At 53.4% G+C, this 19,667-nt stretch overlaps 1 protein-coding gene across 1 annotated transcript in view; it reads left to right on the top strand.

Annotated features, from left to right (window-relative positions):
- SND1 (staphylococcal nuclease and tudor domain containing 1) overlaps window positions 1–19,667 on the top strand; it is a 220,023-nt gene that overhangs the window by 92,701 nt on the left and 107,655 nt on the right. The window contains exon 12 of the mRNA XM_082238802.1: window positions 11,333–11,433. Coding sequence (XP_082094928.1) covers window positions 11,333–11,433 — 101 coding nt within the window. The remainder of the gene's footprint in view (window positions 1–11,332; window positions 11,434–19,667) is intronic.

Here is a 19,667-nt window from a genome sequence, read left to right as displayed (position 1 = left end):
CCTGGCACGGCCCCCTCCCCTCGAGGACTTCGGCGGCTGCTTCGTAAAGGGAGCCTCCTTAGCAGCCTGGACCCCCAACTGGTGCCTGTGTTGGGTCTCTGCACAGCATTCCTGCAGGAAAAACCATTCAGCATAGGGGGGAGGAAAGGGAGGGGGGGTCCTTTCATGCCTGGCCTTCTCTGCCAATGATTGGACCCGTGGCAGAGTCAAGGAAAAGGATGTGCCCGTGGCCAGTAGGCTGTGTGACCCTGCCAGGCTCTGCTGGGGTGCAGGGAACCGGGAATCCGAGTTGCAAGCCCTTATAGAAGCACAGAATTTATGGTATTATAGAATTAGAAGGCACCCCGAAGGTCATCCATCCCAACCCCCAGCAATGCAGGAGTGTCAGGTAAGGAATTCCCGGCAGGTGGCCCCCCAACCACTGCTCAAAAACCTCCAGTCTGCCCAAGATGGTCCGTTCCACTGTTCAGCGGTTCTCACCGTCAGAAGCTCATTGCTAAATGTTTCATCAGAGTCCCCTCCCTTGTCGTTTGAATCCATTGCGTCCGTTGGAATCCTACCCTCCGGAAGGACAGAAAACGTTCTTGCTCCATCTTGTTTTCTCCTGCTCCAGAGGGCAGGACTCGAACCCATGGCTTCAAGTTACAAGAAAGGAGATTCCAGCTGAACACCTGGAAGAACTTTCTGGCGCTAAGAGCCGTTTCCAGGTGGGAGGTTGTGGCTTCTCTTTCCGTGGAGGTTTCTGAGCAGAGCTTGGGCGGCCCCCTGCCATGGCTGCTGCAGCTGAGATCCCTGCCTTGCAGGGGGTTGGACTAGATGACCCCGGGTGTCCCTTCCCGCTCTACAATCCTCTGGTTCTTTGAAGCAGGCACCTTCTGCCATCTCCCCAGAATAGCTCTCCTGGCTGGGCACAATTTCCGCTTTGTGTGTGTCTGGGCGCCCACAGTTTTTGTTTTTACTGACAGGCAATTTTCTGTTTGTTACTGACAGTCTGCAAACTTACTGACAGTTGGCAAGGCGATGCGCCGTTGCTCTCGTAACTTAATAATGAGAGCGCCTTCTTCCTCTGATTCCTCTCTCCCCCTCTCTTTGGGAAAATCCGCCCCTCTTCCTCTGTGTGGACGCTGTGGATTCCTGCCAGTCCGTTCGGATCGGGGAGGCGGCAGCGCTGGGTCCCTCCCCTGGGCAGGGCAGCAACTGCCTGGCCCTGGGGGGTGGGGTGGGGGTGGTAGGGGTCATGTGGTGTGGTGGTTAGCGTGCCAGACTCAGACCTGGCAGAGACCTGGGTTCGAATCCCCACTCAGTGATGAAGCTCCCCGCGGGGGCAGGGCTTTGGGGCCAGTCACTTTCTCTCAGTCTGACCTACCTCAAAGGGCTGCTGTGGGGATTAAACAAGGAGGGGGACAAGTACCATGTACCCTGCCTTGAACTCCTTGGGAGGAAAAACGTGAGGAGTAAATGCAATACGTTCAAACAAGCATCAGCTCCCAGGCCAGGCCTTCATTTGTTATTTAGGAGCTGCCTTCTAGGACAGTAACCCCCAGAAAGCCCTTTATGGTTAAAGGAGATCCAACTAAGATGAAAATTTTTATTTATTTATATTTCACGGAACATTTTCAGTGGGCAAATAAAGTGAAAGAAAATAATAATGTAATATAATAATATATCTTATACCCTGGCCATCTGACCGAGTTGCCCCAGCCAATCTGGCAGCTGCCATCCTAATAAAATCACAGCAAAGTGTCAAGCAAACTTCCCGACACAGGGCTGCCTTCAGATGTTTTTGGAAAGTTGTTTAGTTGTATATCTGCTTGTGATCTGGTGGCAGAGCGTTCCACGGGCCCTTGGGAAAGGTGCTTGTAACCATAACACAATCTGACCTGTAGGTGTGTAAGTGATGCTATTAATCCCAGAAGTATGCAATTCTTAACAGGTTGTTATAATTCTTATGAATGCATTCCATTTTTTATGGCAGTGGGAAACGGCAGCGCCCTGGAATCTTAAGGAAGCATCGGGTCTCGGGAGAAAGGTTTTGGCTTTTGCGGTTGTTTGTATCGAAAAAATGATTAAATCAATTTTTTAAAAAGAGAAGGAAAGGGGATGGGGGCTGCAAGCACTTTGCCTCTCGGGGGTCCCGGGGCTTTGCTTGCAGAAGGTTTTGCTTGCAGAAATATTGACTAGGTTTGCAGCGCCCAGAGTGGGGGCAGCCGAGAGCCCCTCGTGGGCGCCTGAGCTCTGTGCCCGCCCTGCTCTTCCCACCTTCCCAGAACGTGCCCTTCCAGGAAACTTTGGCTCAGGAGAAACCTCTTCCAGCTTCTGGGCTGCGTGCCCAGGGATGTTCTGGGGGGCGGGGGGCATTCTGTGAACACTCAGGATGGATTTGACGCCTGGGGTCTGAGCAGGTACGCAGTCAGGTGAGCTGCCTCTCGATGGGCCCATCTGTCCCTGGGATGTTTCCTCCTGCTGGCTTTGGAGAGCAGCTTCTTTCGTGGCTCTACAAATTCAGTCCTGGGGGCCAGATTTGGGTTGCTGCGGAAGGAGACAGAAAGCCAGGGAGTTGCAAGGTGGCTTTCTCCGAAATGCTGCCAATTCCAGGGCCAGCTAGACGGGCACAGCTTGGAATAACACTGGTAGTTTAGTGGTGAATTTTGGACACAATGGATTTGGATTATTATAAAAGATGCAGGAGGAAATGATTAACATTAGGACCCACAAACAGGGGTGGGGAGGAAAGTCCAGGAGATTCTTTGGAATCTTGTGTCTATGTTGGATATGTGACTGTAAATTTTTAATCTGAAAAACCAAATAAATAAATTTATTTCTAAAAATAGGCAGGCACAGCTTGGGGCGTTTCAGGGTATGGGTGAGATTATGGGGTCAAAGAGCTAAAATTTCTGGATTCCCTCAATGACTGTGCTGTGTAGCAGTTGGTCATGGGACCGACCAGAGAGACAGCGACCCTGAATTAATTTGGATGGGTGGCCTGGTGTGAGATGTCAGTGTTGTCAAGTCTGTTTGGAGCCATGACCACCCTGCCATTAAATTAAATAAATGTTTCAATGGCCGATTGCCCAGGAAACCCGACATCGTCACACTTGATTTTGGAGGAGGCTACTTCCCCAAATGAGGAGGCTGGTGAAGAGGAAGCCAAAAGGCAAAGTCGAGAGGAGGGGAAATCGGTCCCAAATGCTTGGGAGTTCTTTAAAAAGACAGTATTAGAGACTCCACTGGAGTGTAGAGCACAGATCTGGAAAGTAACCATGGAGGCCCAGGGGATGCCCGTCTGTTAATGCGCACAGTCAGGGAAGGAATTAGAGGCAAGAAGGCTTCCTTCGGGGGAAAGGAGGTCTTTGCCAAAGAAAGAGAACAAAGAGAACAAACACAGGTGGGGAGAGAAGGCAAGAAGATGGTAAAGGATGCTTAAAAGAAACATCTTGAGAAACACATTGCTGAGAACATGAGGACCACCAGCGAGACGTTCTTGAAATACATTTGTCTCAGGAAACCATCTAGGGAGGCGGTTGACTCCTTGGATGACATGAGAGTCAAAGGAGTTGTAAAGGAGGATAAGGAGATTGTGGAGAAGCAGAACGAGTCCTTTGCACCTCTTCTCACAGTGGGGGGTGCAGGGGAGAGAGAGACAGAGACCCCAATTCAGTGATTGTTTGCTGTTTCTGGATGTTGGGGCTTCGGGGAGAGCTGCCTGCCTGCCTGCCTCTTCTTCTTCTTCAGGAGCTCCTTGGAGGAAGCTGGCTACGTTCTGCACCGAGAAAGATGGATAATGAGTCTCGCAATGGAAATTAAGGCTAAATTATGCAAATTTCATGCTGTTTTCCCTCTGTTTCCTAAACGTCGCTCAGCTCTTTCAAACGAGTGGAAGTTAAGAGAATTTGCCAGTGTGTTATTGGGATGGGAGGGAACGCTTGGGCTTGGCGAGGAAGACCATCCAAAATGGAAACGCCATTTCACAGACAGAGCTGAGGGAAGCCTTCTCCTCTCAGGGAAGGAAAGAGGACATTCTGTGTGTAAAAAGGTTACCCCCCCCAAGCGCAATACATGCAATTATTCACATCCTTTTTCTCCATCACAGTCATTTGGGCACAGGCCGGAGGGCAGATTGGTGGCCAGAGATGGGGGTAGTTGAAAAGGGAGTGGAGACTGTGCGCTGGTTTTGCGTGGTGGTTAGGGGAGTGAGCATTGAGCCAAGAACCCAGCCCTGCACCCCTCCCTAGATTTCAGATCTCTTTGGGTGGGGTCCCGTGGCTTGTCTTTCTTTTAGCCTCAGTTTCTTCCTCAGGGATCAAGCGTCTTATCAAGGAACCTGCGGGCCTTATTCTCTTATTCAGTTGCTGTTGTCACGGGATTTTAGTGTTTTATTCATTTCTTTTGTAATGTGCTTGGTGCAATCTCTAATTGAAAGTTTTTGATAAGGGATAGGGTACGGCTGTGTCCTGCCGCAGGGGGCCTGCAGCAATGGGGGTGGGGGGCAGGTGTGGAGGTCTGTTTTTCCTTGGCCTTGCCTCCTCCCTCAAGCATGTCTTTGGGAAGGAACTGGGCAAGCCGGGCTGGTGCTGAGATGTCTTGGGAACCCCATGCCTAATGGCCACTTCCACCACATGTGGAAGAAGGTGCCAGTGAGAGGAGCGCTTTGGCAGCAACAGGGATGCAGGTGGCGCGTGGTTTAAACCACTGAGCTTCTTGGGCTTGCCGATGAGAAGGCCGGCGGTTTGAATACCCACGAAGGGGTGAGCTCCCGTTGCTCTGTCCCCGCTCCTGCCAACTTAGCAGTTCAAAAGCACACCAGCGCAAGTAGATAAATAGGTACCGCTGTGGCGGAAAGGAAAACAGCATTTCTGTGCACTCTGGCTTCCATCACAGTGTCCCGTTGCTCCAGAAGCAGTTTAGTTCTGCTGGACACATGACCCGGAAAGCTGTCTGTGGACAAACGCCGGCTCCCTTGGCCTGAAAGCGAGATGAGCATCACAACCCCATAGTTGCCTTTGACTGGATTTAACCGTCCAGGGGTCCTTTACCTTACCTTAGGCAGCAACGTTTCTGCACCCCAGTTTCTGGAAACCGCAGGAGGGGAGAGTGTTGCTCTTGTGTTCGAATCCTACTTGTTGCCCTTTGGGGAATCTGGCTGGCCAGTGTGAGAACAGGATGATGGACTGGAGGGGCCACGGGCCTCATCCCCCCAGATCTTCTGATGGGTTTGGTGACCTGGCCCCACTTGGCTGGTGCTTGCTCCTGGAAGGTGAGCCTCAGCCGGGGAGTTCAGTGGAGATGCCACCAGACTTCCTTCTCTTTCGGGGAGGTGGAGAAAGGGGGCGGCTGCCCTGACCATCTCTGTCCTTGCTTAGGAGCTGGGTGGCCCCATGGCCATTTCGATTCCCAAACCCGCCTTGTGGAATCAGGGCCGCCTCTTTCCCCTGCCTGCTTGTCATGGCAATAGTTTCCCTGCCAGGAATTGCTTTAACCCTTTACCCTTAATTGGCTTTCTCCTGGCAGAAGCTCCTTTCTGCGCAGCTAGCGGAATATGATGAGGTTGCCGTGCGTGAGAGAGAGAGTGAGAGTATGTGATCCGCTTGAGTCGGCATCACCTTTTTGCATTGTTATGCGCATCGCAAAGCAGGGCTTGTAAGAGACCAGACACTTTGAAAGGGCTTTGAAGGCGCTCTCGTGGCCTTGATGGGCTTGAAGGCTGCCAGTCCCTGTCTCCCCTGGGCGGTGGCAGGGAGCCTGTGGAGCTGGAGGGATGAACCCGGAAGGCGCTGAGAGAGAGAGAGAGAGGCGCTGTGTGTGTGCATGCATGTATGCATGCATGTGATGATGCATCAGTAGCCGGTGTTCCTCCTGGCAGCGCATGAGTAGCTCTTGAAACCCTCCACCTCCCACCATGAAGAGTCCTTGTTTGCTTCCAAACACCTGTGACCCACCTGCCTGGAGTGGCGGCTTCCATGCCCCTTGAGCCCCGAGGCCGCAGCGGCTTGTGGGCGCTTTGTGCGCAGGGCCAAGTTCTTTCCTTCCCGTGGGCACCACCTTGTGGGGTGGCTTCTCTGCCCCCCAACACGGAAAGTGCGTTTGCACACGGCGCTTCCAAGCGATTTCATTAGACGTTAGTTGAATTCTACCGGAAGAACGGGTGACCTGTGGGGAGCTGGCTTCGGGCACCAGGCCCTTTCGCAGACCAGCTCCGCGTTACAAAGGTGCCTGCAGGCATGACGTGCGATGGGGGCTCACATGGGCGACCCCTCTTTGAGATCTCACCCTGCACACGACAGCCTTGAAACTGCTGTGGCCGGTCTCCCCGTTGGGGGTCTTTCCTGGAGAAAGTGTCTTGAAGAAAGACCTCCTGGCTCCTCCCTCCCTTTCTTACTACAGTTCAGCAAAGACTGCCAGTTTGTTCTCTGGCAGCTGTGGGATACAGCCCCCCCCCCAAGCCATGCAACCAGGGAAAAGAGTTTAGAAGAAGATGTAAAAAAAAGGTAAAGGACCCCTGGACGGTAAAGTCCAGTATAAGGCAACCACGGGGTTTCGGCGTTCATCTCGCTTTCAGGCTCAGGGAGCCGGTGTTTGTCCGCAGACAGTGTGGCCAGCAGGACTAAACCGCTTCTGGTGCAACGGGACACCGTGATGGAAGCCAGAGTGCACAGAAATGCTGTTCTCCTTCCCACCACAGTGGTACATATTTATCTACTTGCTCTGGCATGATTTCAAACTACTAGGTTGGCAGGAGCTGGGACGGAGCAACGGGAGCTCACCCCGTCGCACAGAGTTGAACCACCGACCTTCTGATCATCAAGCCCAAGAGGCTCAGTGGTTTAGACCACAGCGCCACCCGCCTCCCTTTAGAAGAAGAATCACGCATGCTCTACCCTCAATCTACCTGGGCAAGTGTAAATTCTGCCCCTCCCTGGTCTTCTGAAAATATGTGGAAAGGTTGGTGGTGGGGAGGAGCACTTTTGAAAACCAGGAGCAATAAGAGAAACCTCAGAACCTGTGATGCAGCCAGTTGGTCCATCGAACTCAGTGCTGTCTGCACTGGCTGGGCAGGGCTTCAGAAGGGAAACACCCCCCCCCCTTTCCTGGAGACTTCGGGAAGAACCTTCCGACAGCTAGAGCTGTGGAATGGGCTTCCTCAGGAGGTGGTGGGTTCCCATTCCTTGGTGGTTTTTAAGCAGAGCTTGGATGGCCCTCTGTCATGGGGGCTTCAGCTGAGATTTCTGCATTCCTGGGGTGGGGGGGGGTCTAGATGAACCTTGGGGGTCCCTCCCAGCTCTCTGATTCTATGAGCCAGGCTTCCTCAACCTTGGCCCTCCAGATGTTTTGAGACTGCAAGTCCCATCATCCCTGACCACTGGTCCTGCTAGCTAGGGATCATGGTAGGCCAGAAACACCTGGAGGGCTGAGGTTGAGGAAGCCTGCTATGAGCAACGGGAAGGAGGGAATTCTGATAGGGTGGGGGCCTGGGTCCCACCCCTCTGAGCGGCTCGCTGGCTGCAGAGGTCCTGTGTTGGGGAGGGGGGGCTCCCAGGGAAGGAGGCCTCCTGCCCTCCCTGCACCTCATTTGCAAGGCTTGACCCCTCTGCCTATTCAACCAGCACTTAACTCTCGGGGCCATTCGTCCTTCTGATGCTCCGTCAGTTTGTTCTGGGCGTTTTAGTGGCCTTTCCATGAATGGGTCAGTGATTGAGTTCGTCTCTGACGCTTTCAGGGCTGGTATCTGTTGCCTTGCTGTTAACTTGTGCATGTAGCCGCTTCAAATGCTTCTGTCAAGAGGCGAGATGCAGATCATTTGCATGAAATGCGCCGAGAACTGTTCCTGATCTGCACAGAGAAGCCGAGCGGCTGCACTTGGCTGCATCACACCATTTCCCAAAGAGTTAGTGCATGTGTGTGTCGAGCTCTTTGTTTGACTAATCCTCCAGATGTGTCTTTCTGGAAAAGGGGGAAAAAACACACAGCTCTTGCAGGTTTTGATAGTCTTGAAAGGCTTAGGCAGGGTGTTCCTGGGGGAGAGCTCCTGCCCGCATCTTCCCTGCTCACGTTGGCCATGAGTGGTGGTGGGGAAAGGGGGTCTTTACTGGATACTGACCCACCGTCTGTTCTAGTAACTTCGGGTAACCCAGCAAAAATATTCACTTTTCAGTGAATATTTCACACTCCTGCAAATGCTTCTGAACGCAGCCTTGGCTTTATCCCTGCCTGCCCTGAACGTCCCCGTATTCCTCAGAGGAGAGGAGGGTGGAGGAATCCTGTTTCAGTCATTTAGCCGTGGATGTCTCTATGCCACCCAGGGCAGCTGTTGTGCTAACTCTAAGCAGAATCCAGGCGCACGAGATGGGCTGCTCAAGACGCAGACCCGGCGCCTGGTGCAATTGCACCTGTTTCCCCAAATGGCACCACCGAGCTCTGCCCTGCCTCTGTGGCCACTTGCTTGGGCCTGATCCAGCAAGCTTGGGCCTTGGGCCTGATCCAGGAAGCTTTTCTTGCATTCAGATGCTCTTGCGATCCATGAATGTTAGAAGGATGCTGGAATGAAGCTACATGGCTTTAGCAGAAATGTAATAAAGAATTAAGTAAAAACTGATTGATAATGGGCCAAAATGGAAAAATTTAAGGTTAGACCGTTAAGATAAATTATAGAACAAAAATTAAGAAAGATGGAAAGGATTTGCTGAAATAGCTAATTGAACTAGAATACAAAGAAGGGAGGCGTGAGGAGGTCAATGAAACAAGTAATGAAAGGTAAAGATATGGAATATTGGATGTGTGTTTTAATGTTTTCGTTTCTTTTTGTTGTCTTGTTGTCTTGTTTTTTAATATATATTTTTAATGTAAGGTATGTTCTGTTAAATTTTCTATTGTTTTCTTTTTTTCTTTTTTCTGTAATTTTTAAACTTTTTATAAATATAATTTTAAAAAAACCACACAGATGCTCTTGCGATCCATCAAGCAGAAGCTGGAAGCCTGGGGCGTTTCTGCCTCTGGGCCTGCAGCTCCTCCTCCTCCTCCTGGGTGCTGGTGCTTCTTGCCCGTTCCTGGGCCAGTGCCCACCTTCTCCTGCCTGAGCCTCCGAGCGCCTTGTCTGCGCACAACCTGGCAGGCTCTCGCTGCTGCAGCATGTGCTGCCTTGATGGGCCTCCTGCTGGCGCATCAGATGCTCTCTTCGCAGCAGCAAAGCCCTCCTTGCTGGCGGCAGGCAGGCAGGGAAGTGTCCGCCAGGGGCAAGGCTCGTCCTGGGCTGCCCTCTGCTCTGGCTCTGCCTGCCCGGGGGCTCAAGGGGCCTCTGGCTTCCCACCCCCAGCCTTAGGGCAGAGGAGTGAGCAGGCTTGCAGGGAGGCAGCGGGGGGAGCAGAGGGGTATGGATGCTTCCTCTCCCCTCCGTCCTTGCAGGGCGAGGGAGTCCCTGCTGGCTCTTCCATGCGATGGATTGCATGGCGAAAAAGGTGGGGAGGTTTTTCTGTGTGTGTGAAACAATTCTTTATTTGATTTTCCAAAATATAAACATACAACAAAACCATTTCCAGATCTAATTACCAAGATTACTCTGAATCTCCGGACTTCCCCCCATCCTATTGATTCTATTTCAACTGCATATCAATACTTCTCCATTTTTTTTTCCATTTCCCCAGATTATCTATGCTTTCTGCTACACTACAAGTGTGTTTAAAATCCTGCTATCGCTTTAACCTGTTTACAATGATTTTGTATATAAAGTCATACCTCGGGTTACAGACGCTTCAGGTTGCGTTTTTTTGGGTTACAGACACGCCAAAACCCAGAAATACTGGAACGGGTTACTTCCGGGTTTTGGCGGTTGCGCAAGCACAGAAGCGCTAAATCGCGCTTTGCACACGCACAGAAGTGCCGAATCGCAACCTGCACATGCGCAGACGTGGCGCTGCAGGTTGCGACCGCTGCAAGTTGCGAATGTGCCTCCCGCACGGATCACGTTCGCAACCTCAGCGCCCAATGTACATTTATAAACATTTCCCATTCTTTAAAAAATGTCTTCTCTTCTTGATTCCTGAGCTGCCCAGTTAGTTTCGCCACTTCGGTGTACTCCATCAATTTGATGTGCCATTCTGGTGGAGAGGTTTTCAGATCCCTCCTGCGGCCTCACCCCAAACAAACCTCATTTATTTTTGTAAGATTCTATTTATCAATTTTCAGGAAAAAAGGTGAATTAAACATTTTCCAGTGTGCATTCCGCTAAGATAATTGACTTCCCTTCCACCCGTCCCATGGCTGTTTTTTGCTGCTACACATTATACTTCATCTGTACCGTCTTTTCTCAACTTTATTTGTGAAATAACTAACCTCATATTTTTATAAATAATAAATAATAATAAATAATAATATCTTTATTGTCATTGCCCCCATCGGGGACAATGAAATTACTTGACTGCTCCATAAAAACACTAATTAAACAATACAATATAATACAGCAAGGGAGGTTAGATGACTTTCAAAATCCGGGCTTCCCATTCAGGGCCGAGATCGCTCTGGAGAAGAAGCTGTTCTTAAGACGGCTCGTTCTTGTCTTCATCGTCCTGTATCTCCGTCCCGACGGCAAGAGCTCGAAGAGACAGTGACCAGGATGCGATGGATCTTTTACGATGTCCAGTGCCTTCCTATGGCACCTTGTGGCATAAATCTGCTCTAAGGTGGAGAGTGGGCAGCCAACAATGCTCTCTGCTGCCTTAACAACCCTGCACAACCCCATCCTGTCCTGGGCAGTACAGCTTCCGTACCACACACATAAGCCATAAGTGAGCACGCTCTCAATGGCACAGTGATAGAAGGCAAGCAGCAGTTTCTGCAGAAGATGGTTTTTCCTTAGTATTCTCAAAAAGTACAGTCTCTGCTGCGCCTTCTTCACAAGCCCCCTTGTGTTGACACTCCAGGACAGATCCTCTTGTAATTCAATGCCCAAAAATCTGAACGTTGTTACCCTCTCCGCACAGACCCCATCAATCAAAAGTGGCTGGACGTTGCTCTTCTGTCTCCTGAAGTCCACCACAAGCTCCTTTGTCTTCCTTGTATTTATGAGCAAGTTGTTAGCTCTGCACCACTCTTCAGCTTGGCAAGTGGAGTCGGCCCTGCGGTGCCCACCTCCTGCCCAGCTCCCTGGCCCTGCCCATCCCAGTCCACGGTTGCCCCAGAAGCAGCGGAACTGCCCAGCTGGTACTGAGCTGGGATGGCTTCCTCCGGGCAGACCTTTCTGCCTCTCCATGGCAACAGGCGCCTCCTCCTCTCTGCCACGAGGTCTCCCTTCCTTGAGCCTCTGCCCTGCTGCTCCTTCACCTCTGCCTGCCTCTCCTTCCAGGTCAACGTCACGGTGGACTACATCCGGCCGGCCAGCAGCGCCACGGACACGGCCCCCGCCTTCTCGGAGCGCACCTGCGCCACCGTCACCATTGGCGGCATGTGAGTACGGGGTGCGGGCAGGGCTGGATTTAGGTTTGATGTGGCGGAAGAGAAAGGAGAATGTTAGCCGCTTTGAGACTCCTTCGGGTAGTGATAAAGCGGGATATCAAATCCAAACACTTCTTCTTTAAGCTACTGAAGGTAATGGGGCCCTTGATATGTCCAGCTGTCCTTTGTCAACAACAAATGGTCACTGTTTTTTGTGTAGAATATGTGCTATATGGTCATTTATGGACCTAACAGGCATCTCAAGCCATTTGCACGTCACAAAATACGTATTTTATCAAAGTAATTGTTGAACTGAAATACAATTAAGAAGAAGTATATTAATCGTGAAATACAATTAAGAAGAAGTATATTTTTTGGGGGCCCCCATGAGATCCAGCTCCGAGGGCCTCCTGGCGGTTCCCTCATTGCGAGAAGTGAGCTTACAGGGAACCAGGCAGAGGGCCTTCTCGGTGGTGGCACCCGCCCTGTGGAATGCCCTCCTGTCAGATGTCAAAGAGATAAACAACTACCTGACATTTAGAAGACATCTGAAGGCAGCCATATTTAGGGAAGCTTTTAATATTTAATGCTGTACTGTTTTTAACACTCTATTGGGAGCCGCCCAGAGTGGCTGGGGAAACTCAGCCAGATGGGCGGGGTATAAATAATAAATAATAAAAATAGATGATGATGAAGAAGAAGAAGAGGAAGAAGAAGAAGAGTGGGGCCCTAAGTTATAGCTTGGTTTAGCTTATACGTAAATCTGGCACTGGGTATGGGGGGGGGGTGCGAGGGCCTGTGAAGGACGCCCAAAGAGCCCCAGGTGGCCGACCAAGCCCTGCAAGGTCTTCTCAGGGGGCCATTCAGGGGGCCCATGGGGGGAGAAGGCCACTTGTGGTGCCCAGCAGCTGGCGGTGGATGCCGAGGCGTCATAGAATTGGAAGGGACCCCTGAGGCTCATCCAGCCCAACTCTCTGCAATGCAGGAATCGCTGCAGACGAATCCATGACTGATGGCCACCCATCTTCTGCTTAAAAGGAAGGAGAGTCCACCGTCTCCCGGGGGGATCCCTTCCACTGCCAAACGGCTCCTACCATCAGAAAGTTTGTCCGAATGCTTCGTCGGAATCACTTCTCTTGCAACTTAACCTTCTGGGACAGCTCAGTTGGTCAAGCGGGAGATTCTTCCTGTTGGGGTCGTGGGTTCGAGTCTCGCCTTGGGCAAAAGAGGGGTTGGACTAGATGCCCCTCAGGGTCCCTTCCAGCTCTGCAGTTCCGGGATTCTGTGACTCCTGTTGACTCATCCATTGAGTGCTTTCTCTGCCCCCCCCCCCGTGGCAGGTGAGGAGACCTTTTCCCGGCCACCCAGGTCCCCCTGCTTCTCCTCCCCTGCCCTCACGGCTTCTTCCCTGGGCAAGTGGAGCCCCTCTTCTCCCTTTCTCACGGCTGGCGCTGTAGCTTAGGTCTCGTGGGCAAGAGGCAGAAGACCTTGGGGGCCCCCGGGCAGAGAGGGGCTCGCCTGTGCCCAAGACCAGAGCTGAGGGGCCGAGCCCCGCCTTTGAGGGCACCTGCTTCTGTCTCCAGCAGCTTCTCCGGCCCGGAGTGCGAGAGAGACTCTGCCTGTAACCCAGCAGAGCTGCTGCCAGCCAGTGTAGGCAGCACTGAGGCAGGTGGAGCAATGTGGAAGGCAGCTTCCCTGTGGCCAAGCCCTGCTGAGCTTTGGAGAAGGGGGCTGGGTCTGCCCTCCTGCCCTGTGGGGTTTGGGCCCCTCCTGGCCTGCCCCAGAGCTTTCCGTGCCAGGATGCCCCGTGACCTGCCTGCCTCTTGCTGCCTGCGGGGCGGTTGCCCGGCGTCTGATCTGTCAAAAGCACACTTAAAGCAGAGGAGTCTGTGCAGCCGAGAGAGAGGCTGCCTCTGAAAGCCTCCCGGCTCGATTTTCCGGAGGGAATTGGGGTCTGCGTTCCGCGTTTGTGGGAGAGCAGAGAGCTCTCTGCGGCTGCTTCTCGCTCAGCCTCCCTTTGAGGGGCAACGCTGCTCTTTCACAGCTTAACAGGATTCCCTCTCCAGCTTTCATCCGCGCTCACCCAGCCCCATTCTTTCATGTGGGTCTTGCGTGAGAGAGTCACCTGTGCTGGCCCCTTCGCCCCCCCCCCCAAATGCCAGAGCTGCTGCCGGACCTTTCGAGCCCCGAAGGCAGCTGAGTGGGTGAGGGTGGACTGGCTGGATCGCCTTGGGATCCCGCGGGGAGGGAATTGCGGATCCCAAACTTTGCCCCGGGCTCCGATCCTTGATCTTCGGCTAGCCTGCCCTGGACCCCAACGGAGGCTCTGGCTTTGCAAAGGCCAGGGGGAGAACAGCTGGGCGGCGTTTGCAAATGCCCCTGGAAACAGGCGTAAAATTGTGTTCCTGGGCAGCTTCCAACAGATATAAAAACACAATAAAACATCAAACATTAAAAAGCTTCCTGAGACAGGGCTGCCTTCAGATGATATATCCTGTAGTACCTTGGTTCTTGAATTTAATCAGTTCCGGGAGCCTGTTTGACTCCCAAAACTGTTTGAAGACCAAGACGAGGCTTCCGATCGGCTGCAGCAGCTTCCAGCACTCAATCGGAAGCCGTGGAAGCCACGTCGGACGTTCGGCTTCTGGAAAACCTTTGCAAACTGAAACACTTACTTCCGGGTTTGCGGCGTTCAGGAGCCTATTTGTCTGACAACTAAGCCTTTTGGGAACCAAGGCACCACTGTAATTGCTCATCTCCTTGACATCTGACAGGAGGGCGTTCCACAGGGCAGGCGCCACCACCGAGAAGGCCCTCTGCCTGGTTCCCTGCGGCCTCGCTTCTTGCAGGGAGGGAACCGCCAGAAGGCCCTCGGAGCTGGACCTCAGTGTCCGGGCTGAATGATGGGGGTGGAGGCGCTCCTTTAGGGATGCAGGGCCGAGGCCGTCAGCACCAACACTTTGGATTGGGTTAAAACGGGAAGAAAGAGGCTTCTGACTAAACACGATGAAGGACAGTGAGAACTGCTTGGCAGTGGAGCGGACTTCTTCTGAGTGTGATGGACTCTCCTTCCTGGGAGCTTTTTCAGCAGAGCTCGGGGGCTTTTGTGGAGATTCCTGCATTGCCCCTTTGGGGTCTTTTCCAATTCTACGCTTCTAGGATCCCCTTTCATGGGCTGGTGAGGAAGGCTTGGAGACCCCCAGAGACCCCCAAGCAGGCCATGCTGGGCAGCATCCATGGCTGCAGCCTCTCTGCTTCCCTCCACTAGGACCTGCCCCCCCTCCCCAGCCCCCTAATGGCTTGTGGGGCTGCAGAGGCCTTGGATATGCCATGCATGATGATTCTGCCATTAATCTTGGCACCGTGGGGCCGGGCGCTTGCTGCCCTCCGACCACGACAAATGATGGAGCCAACCGTTGCATGTACATTCGATATGCTGGTTGTGGAAAGAGTCCCTCGGGGGGGGGGGTTGCATTTGTGTCTCCTACCCCCCCTGCTCTGCTCTCCCTCCGACTGCCACCCCCAACCTCAGCCGCGAAAGGGCAGATCGGCCGATTGGTGGGTGGTGCAAGGGGGGCTTCCGAGGGAGGGGTGGGCACAGCTGTTTGCAGAGAGCGTCCTGCCCCCGTGTGCCCCTCAAGGTTGGTGCCAGATCACAGAGCCAGGGCATCGCAGATCTGCAAGGGACCCCCAGGAGCCCCCTGACGCTCCTCAAGATGGGAGTGGCAGGATGCCTCTGCGGTGCTGAGCGTGGAAGGCCTTTCTAGGTCCCTCGCCACCCTGATGCCCGCGGTTCTTGGGGTGTGGGAGCCATGCAATGTGGTCGCAGCTCCTCCCATGCTGGTCTGGCAGTGGCAAATTAGGGCAGAGTGATTGTCATGGGAATGGAGGGGGGCAGAGACCAGGGTCCCCTTGCCCTCTGCGTCTCGAAGGGGCGGCTCTGCCTCTGCTCTCTCTTGGTGCCAGAGGGAGCTGGCCGCGTCCTGGGCAGAGGGAAGGTGCCAGTCTCTGCCAAGGGATTTGCAGCCCCAGCTGCTCATTGGGCAGACCTCCCCTCCAAGCACTGCCCTTCTTTTGCTGAGATGCGGGGAGGAGTCAGGCGCATCTGCGGGAGGAAGGAAGGTGGGAACATCCAAAGTCTTGAGCACAGGATCCCTCTTTCCTCCTGGCGCTTCCGGAAACTGAGGAATCAATTGAGATCAAGCAGGAGCCTTTGCTGCACTCTTTCCGGTGGCTGATGAAAACGTATAGACTAGCCTACCCAGTTGCTTAGGGACGCGGGTGGCGCTGTGGTCTAAACCACAGAGCCCAGGACTTGCCGATCAGAAGGTTGGAGGTTCGAATCCCCGCGACGGAATGAGCTCCCGTTGCTCGGTCCCTGCTCCTGCCCACCTAGCAGTTCAAAAGCACGTCAAAGTGCAAGCAGATAAATAGGTACCGCTCCTGCGGGAAGGTAAACGGCATTTCCGTGCGCTGCTCTGGTTCGCCAGAAGCGGCTTAGTCCTGCTGGCCACCAGACCCGGAAGCTGTATGCCGGCTCCCTCGGCCAGTAAAGCGAGATGAGCGCCGCAACCCCAGAGTTGGCCATGACTGGACCTAATGGTCAGGGGTCCCTTTACCTTTACCCAGTTGCTTAGAAAGTATTCGGAGTCTCTTTTAGTATTTTAACGTTGGTCTGTTTTAAAGTAGGGTTGCGATTCCACCCCGCCCCCCCGTTTTATGGTTTTATCTTTTTGTAAAACCCTTTGAGGTTTTTTAAAAACAATTGAGCAGTGTATAAATTTTATGAAATAAATAAAAACCAGCATTCAGAAATATAGTTTCTGCTGTTTGTGGAGGGCAGAGCAGAGCCGCCACCCTCCTCCAGGACTCTGTCCAGTCCTCTTTTAAAGCCATCCCAGTCATCATTGCCTCCTGTGGGAGGGAGTTCCATGGGTTAACGATGTGCTGCGTGAGGAAGGCAGGAAGGGAAGCCTGCAAGCGCCTGGGTCCTGCCTTGGCTGTGCTCCTTGCCTCCCCCTACCCCAGGCAGCCGCTCCAGACCCCCTGCCCCTTGGAGCAGTGGGGCAGTGGGAGGCGGGGCCAGGGCGGGGCGGGGCCAGAGGCAGAAAGGGGCGGGGCCACCAGCACCCATTTTTGCCTCTGGGCAGCAGGAGTGTTCCTGCAGAGCTTCATGGAAGCCTCTTTGCCCGAAAGCAAGAGGTCGTATGAGGATGGGATGCAGTCCAGGGCGGGGGGGGGAGGGGAGAATCCTGAGGGCCAAGCAGACCCCCCCCGAGGGTTGGACCCCCCCGGGTGGCATTTGAGCTCAGTTTTGCACAGAGCAGACCCACTGAAATTAATGGACATGGCTAGCTTAGGGGGCTGGGCTAGATCAGGCTTCCTCAGCCTCGGCTTTCCAGATGTTTTGGGACTACAACTCCCATCATCCCTAGCTAACAGGACCAGTGGTCAGGGATGATGGGAATCATAGTCCCAAAACATCTGGAAGGCTGAGTTTGGGGGTGCCTGGGCTCGGTGATCCTCAGGGGTCCCTTCCAGCTCCACCATTCTGTGATTCCAGGAATAGGTCTTCTCTTGAGTAAAACTGGGTGGCATTCCTCCCTGTGAAAGCGCTTTCTCCTCTCCTCACCCTCTTCCGTGCCCTGGTACCCGCAGGCAGTGCTCTTTGCAGCCCCCAAACTGGGTCTGCTCCTGGGCTGTAGCTGAGATGGGCTTGCTTGGAGGTGCCCCTACCCCTCGGGCACCGGGCTCACCCTTCCTGGGCAGGCAGGTTGCCCTGCTCCTGGTAATTGGACGCAGGAGGCTCCTCTGCCTCCCTGGCGCTTGTGCCCAGCTGGCCTTGGCGCAGCGTAGCCCCTTTCGCGGGCGCACAGCCCCTGGTGGCTCCCCTGGCTGGCATGGCTTCTGTGGAGAGCTGGCTGCCAGCCAGGGATGTGCCTCGCTGTTTCCGGGCACTGCCTGTGGGGCTGAGATGCTGAATGGGGATCCCTTGCCAGCATGCGCTGCCTCGCCCCCCCCCCCCCCGACTGCCCTTCTCTCCCCTCTTCCCCTCCAAGCTTTGGCTCTGAGCATCAGCACAAACACCAACCGACAACCTCGCCTGGCAAAGGCGAGAGGTGCCAAACTTCAGCGGGTGGCACTCAAGCCGCCTGCGCAGAGCAGAGCCTCAGCGCTCCTTGCCCTCGTGCAAACAGGGCGCGGAAAGCTTTTTCTCCTGGGGAGAAGCCCCGACCCCCCCCCCCCGGCCTCCTCCCAGCTCCCCACAAGCTTTGGGTGGGGCAGCAGGAGGCAAGGAGAGAGGGGGCGCAGCTTCCCAAAGAGGAGCAGCCTTGGGGGCACTTCCTTGCCTCTCTGGGGGGCTGCTGCTTGCAGCTACCTTGTGGGGGGAGGGCACCCCGTTCACGTCCTTGGAGCCGCTTGTGATTCTTCCGCGCCGGGTGGGAGGCAGCTGCCAGGGAAGGTGGGCACTGCGTGCCGCGGGTGCCCGGCAACTGCCTGCCTGAAATAGGAGGTGCGGCAGCGGTGGCTTATTCCTGGCTGCCTGGCATTTCGCGCGGTGCCTCTGCAGCTGCCGCTTCGCTTGGCAGCCGATTCCTCCTTTGCAGATCTTCCCCGCTCTTCTCCCCCATCTCTGCCCGGCCTATTTCTGGCTCTTCGCTTGCCCGCCCACCCCCCTTGAGGCGGCGGCAGCGGCAGCTCCAGACTGGCCGTGAGGGCCTCCTTCATGCACTGGGATGTGGCGGGCGCTGGACTCGTGCCAGTCACAGCGGAGGCAGAGAGGCTCCCGGCAGAGGAGCCAGGGGGTTGAGGCCCTTGCCGGGGCTGTGGGAGTCTGGCAGCTGAGCCCACAGTGCCCAAGCCCTGCCTGCGCCTCCGAGGAGGGGTGCCCACGTCTCTGGGAGCCCCCCAAGCCTGGTGCCTGGCCGCTGGCTTCAAACGCACAGGAGCAGTTGGCATTCTTCGCTTTGAAGCCATCCCCACGTGGAGGGAAATAAATCGCCTTGCTCCACATGCGCCTGCTTGGCCGCTGCGCTTGGCAGGACTGGCACTGCCAGCTAATCCCCGTTCAGTGTAGGAAATCCATCTTTCTTTTTTCCCTTCTTTTTATATAATTTTTTATTAGTTTTGTTTAACGTGCCATTTTCAACAGTAATTCAACATATTTTTATATCTTATTCAATTTTTTTGACTTCCATCAGTCCTGTCTGAAAATTTTCCAATCTAATCTCTTAGTATACATTTCTTATTTTCCCTGGTACGTTTAAAACTCATAACCAATATCTTTGTTCTTTATCTACTTTGTAGCACTTCATACATTCCTCCTTACAAAACTTATTGTAGTCCTACTAGCGTAATTTGTTGGTTACAATTGCTTTTCAAATAGTTCAAAGGAAATCCATCGGTCAGCCTGGCAAGTGCCTGCCCTGTGGAACTCCCTGCCTCTTGATATGAGGCAAATGCCTTTCCCGTCCTCTGCAAAGCATTCCTGACCCAGATGCATGCAAAGTTGATGGGAGTTTAAACCTGTTTCAGTCTTGTAACTTTCCCCTTGCTTGGTTGTAATTTTTTTCATAGTAATTTTATTGCTTTATCGTTTTGTAAACTGCTTTGAGTTTGTTTTTAAAATAATAATCACACAGTGTATAAATTTTAGTGGGGGGGGGAATACATAAATTAAAATGAGCAGGTGAGGACTTTTCTCCACCTCCCAAGGGGGAAACAGCAGCAAAAAAAGAGGGAAGCGCCAGAACCCCCCCTGCTTCCCCCCTCCCTGTCCTGCATGCAGGGGATGCTGGGGGGGGGGGCTCTGCAGAGTGAACAGAAATCCTGGGGTCTTTCAGCCACAGGTCTCCTCCCCCCCTTGGGGTCCCCCTGCTTCTAAGAGAATGGGGACACGGATGAAAGGAAGTCCTTCTTCATGCAGCTCATAGTTAAACTACGGAACTCCCTCCCACAGCAGGCAGGGATGGAAGCAGAGGCTGTTAGACCTTTAAAATACATCACTTGAGTTCCTTTGAAAGTTCCCCTCTTCCCTCAGATAGAAAAACATTATGCATTTGGCAAGTTAAAAAAAAAAAAAGTTTACTTACAAATTCACCAAAAGTCAGATTCATGTGTTATTCCATTCAGCATTTAGAAAAAATTGCAGAGGCAGTAAGACTTGGCTTAGTTTGATCCCGACTTTTTTTTTTAAGAGGTAATTTAATTATTGTTTGATTTTATACCAATGTTACGTATTTCAT

Source organism: Podarcis vaucheri (assembly GCF_965113315.1).
Source record: "Podarcis vaucheri genome assembly, chromosome: 10".
Lineage (NCBI taxonomy): Eukaryota > Metazoa > Chordata > Lepidosauria > Squamata > Lacertidae > Podarcis > Podarcis vaucheri.
Note: the sequence above shows the minus strand (reverse complement) of the source record. Positions and strands in the feature narration are given on the sequence as shown.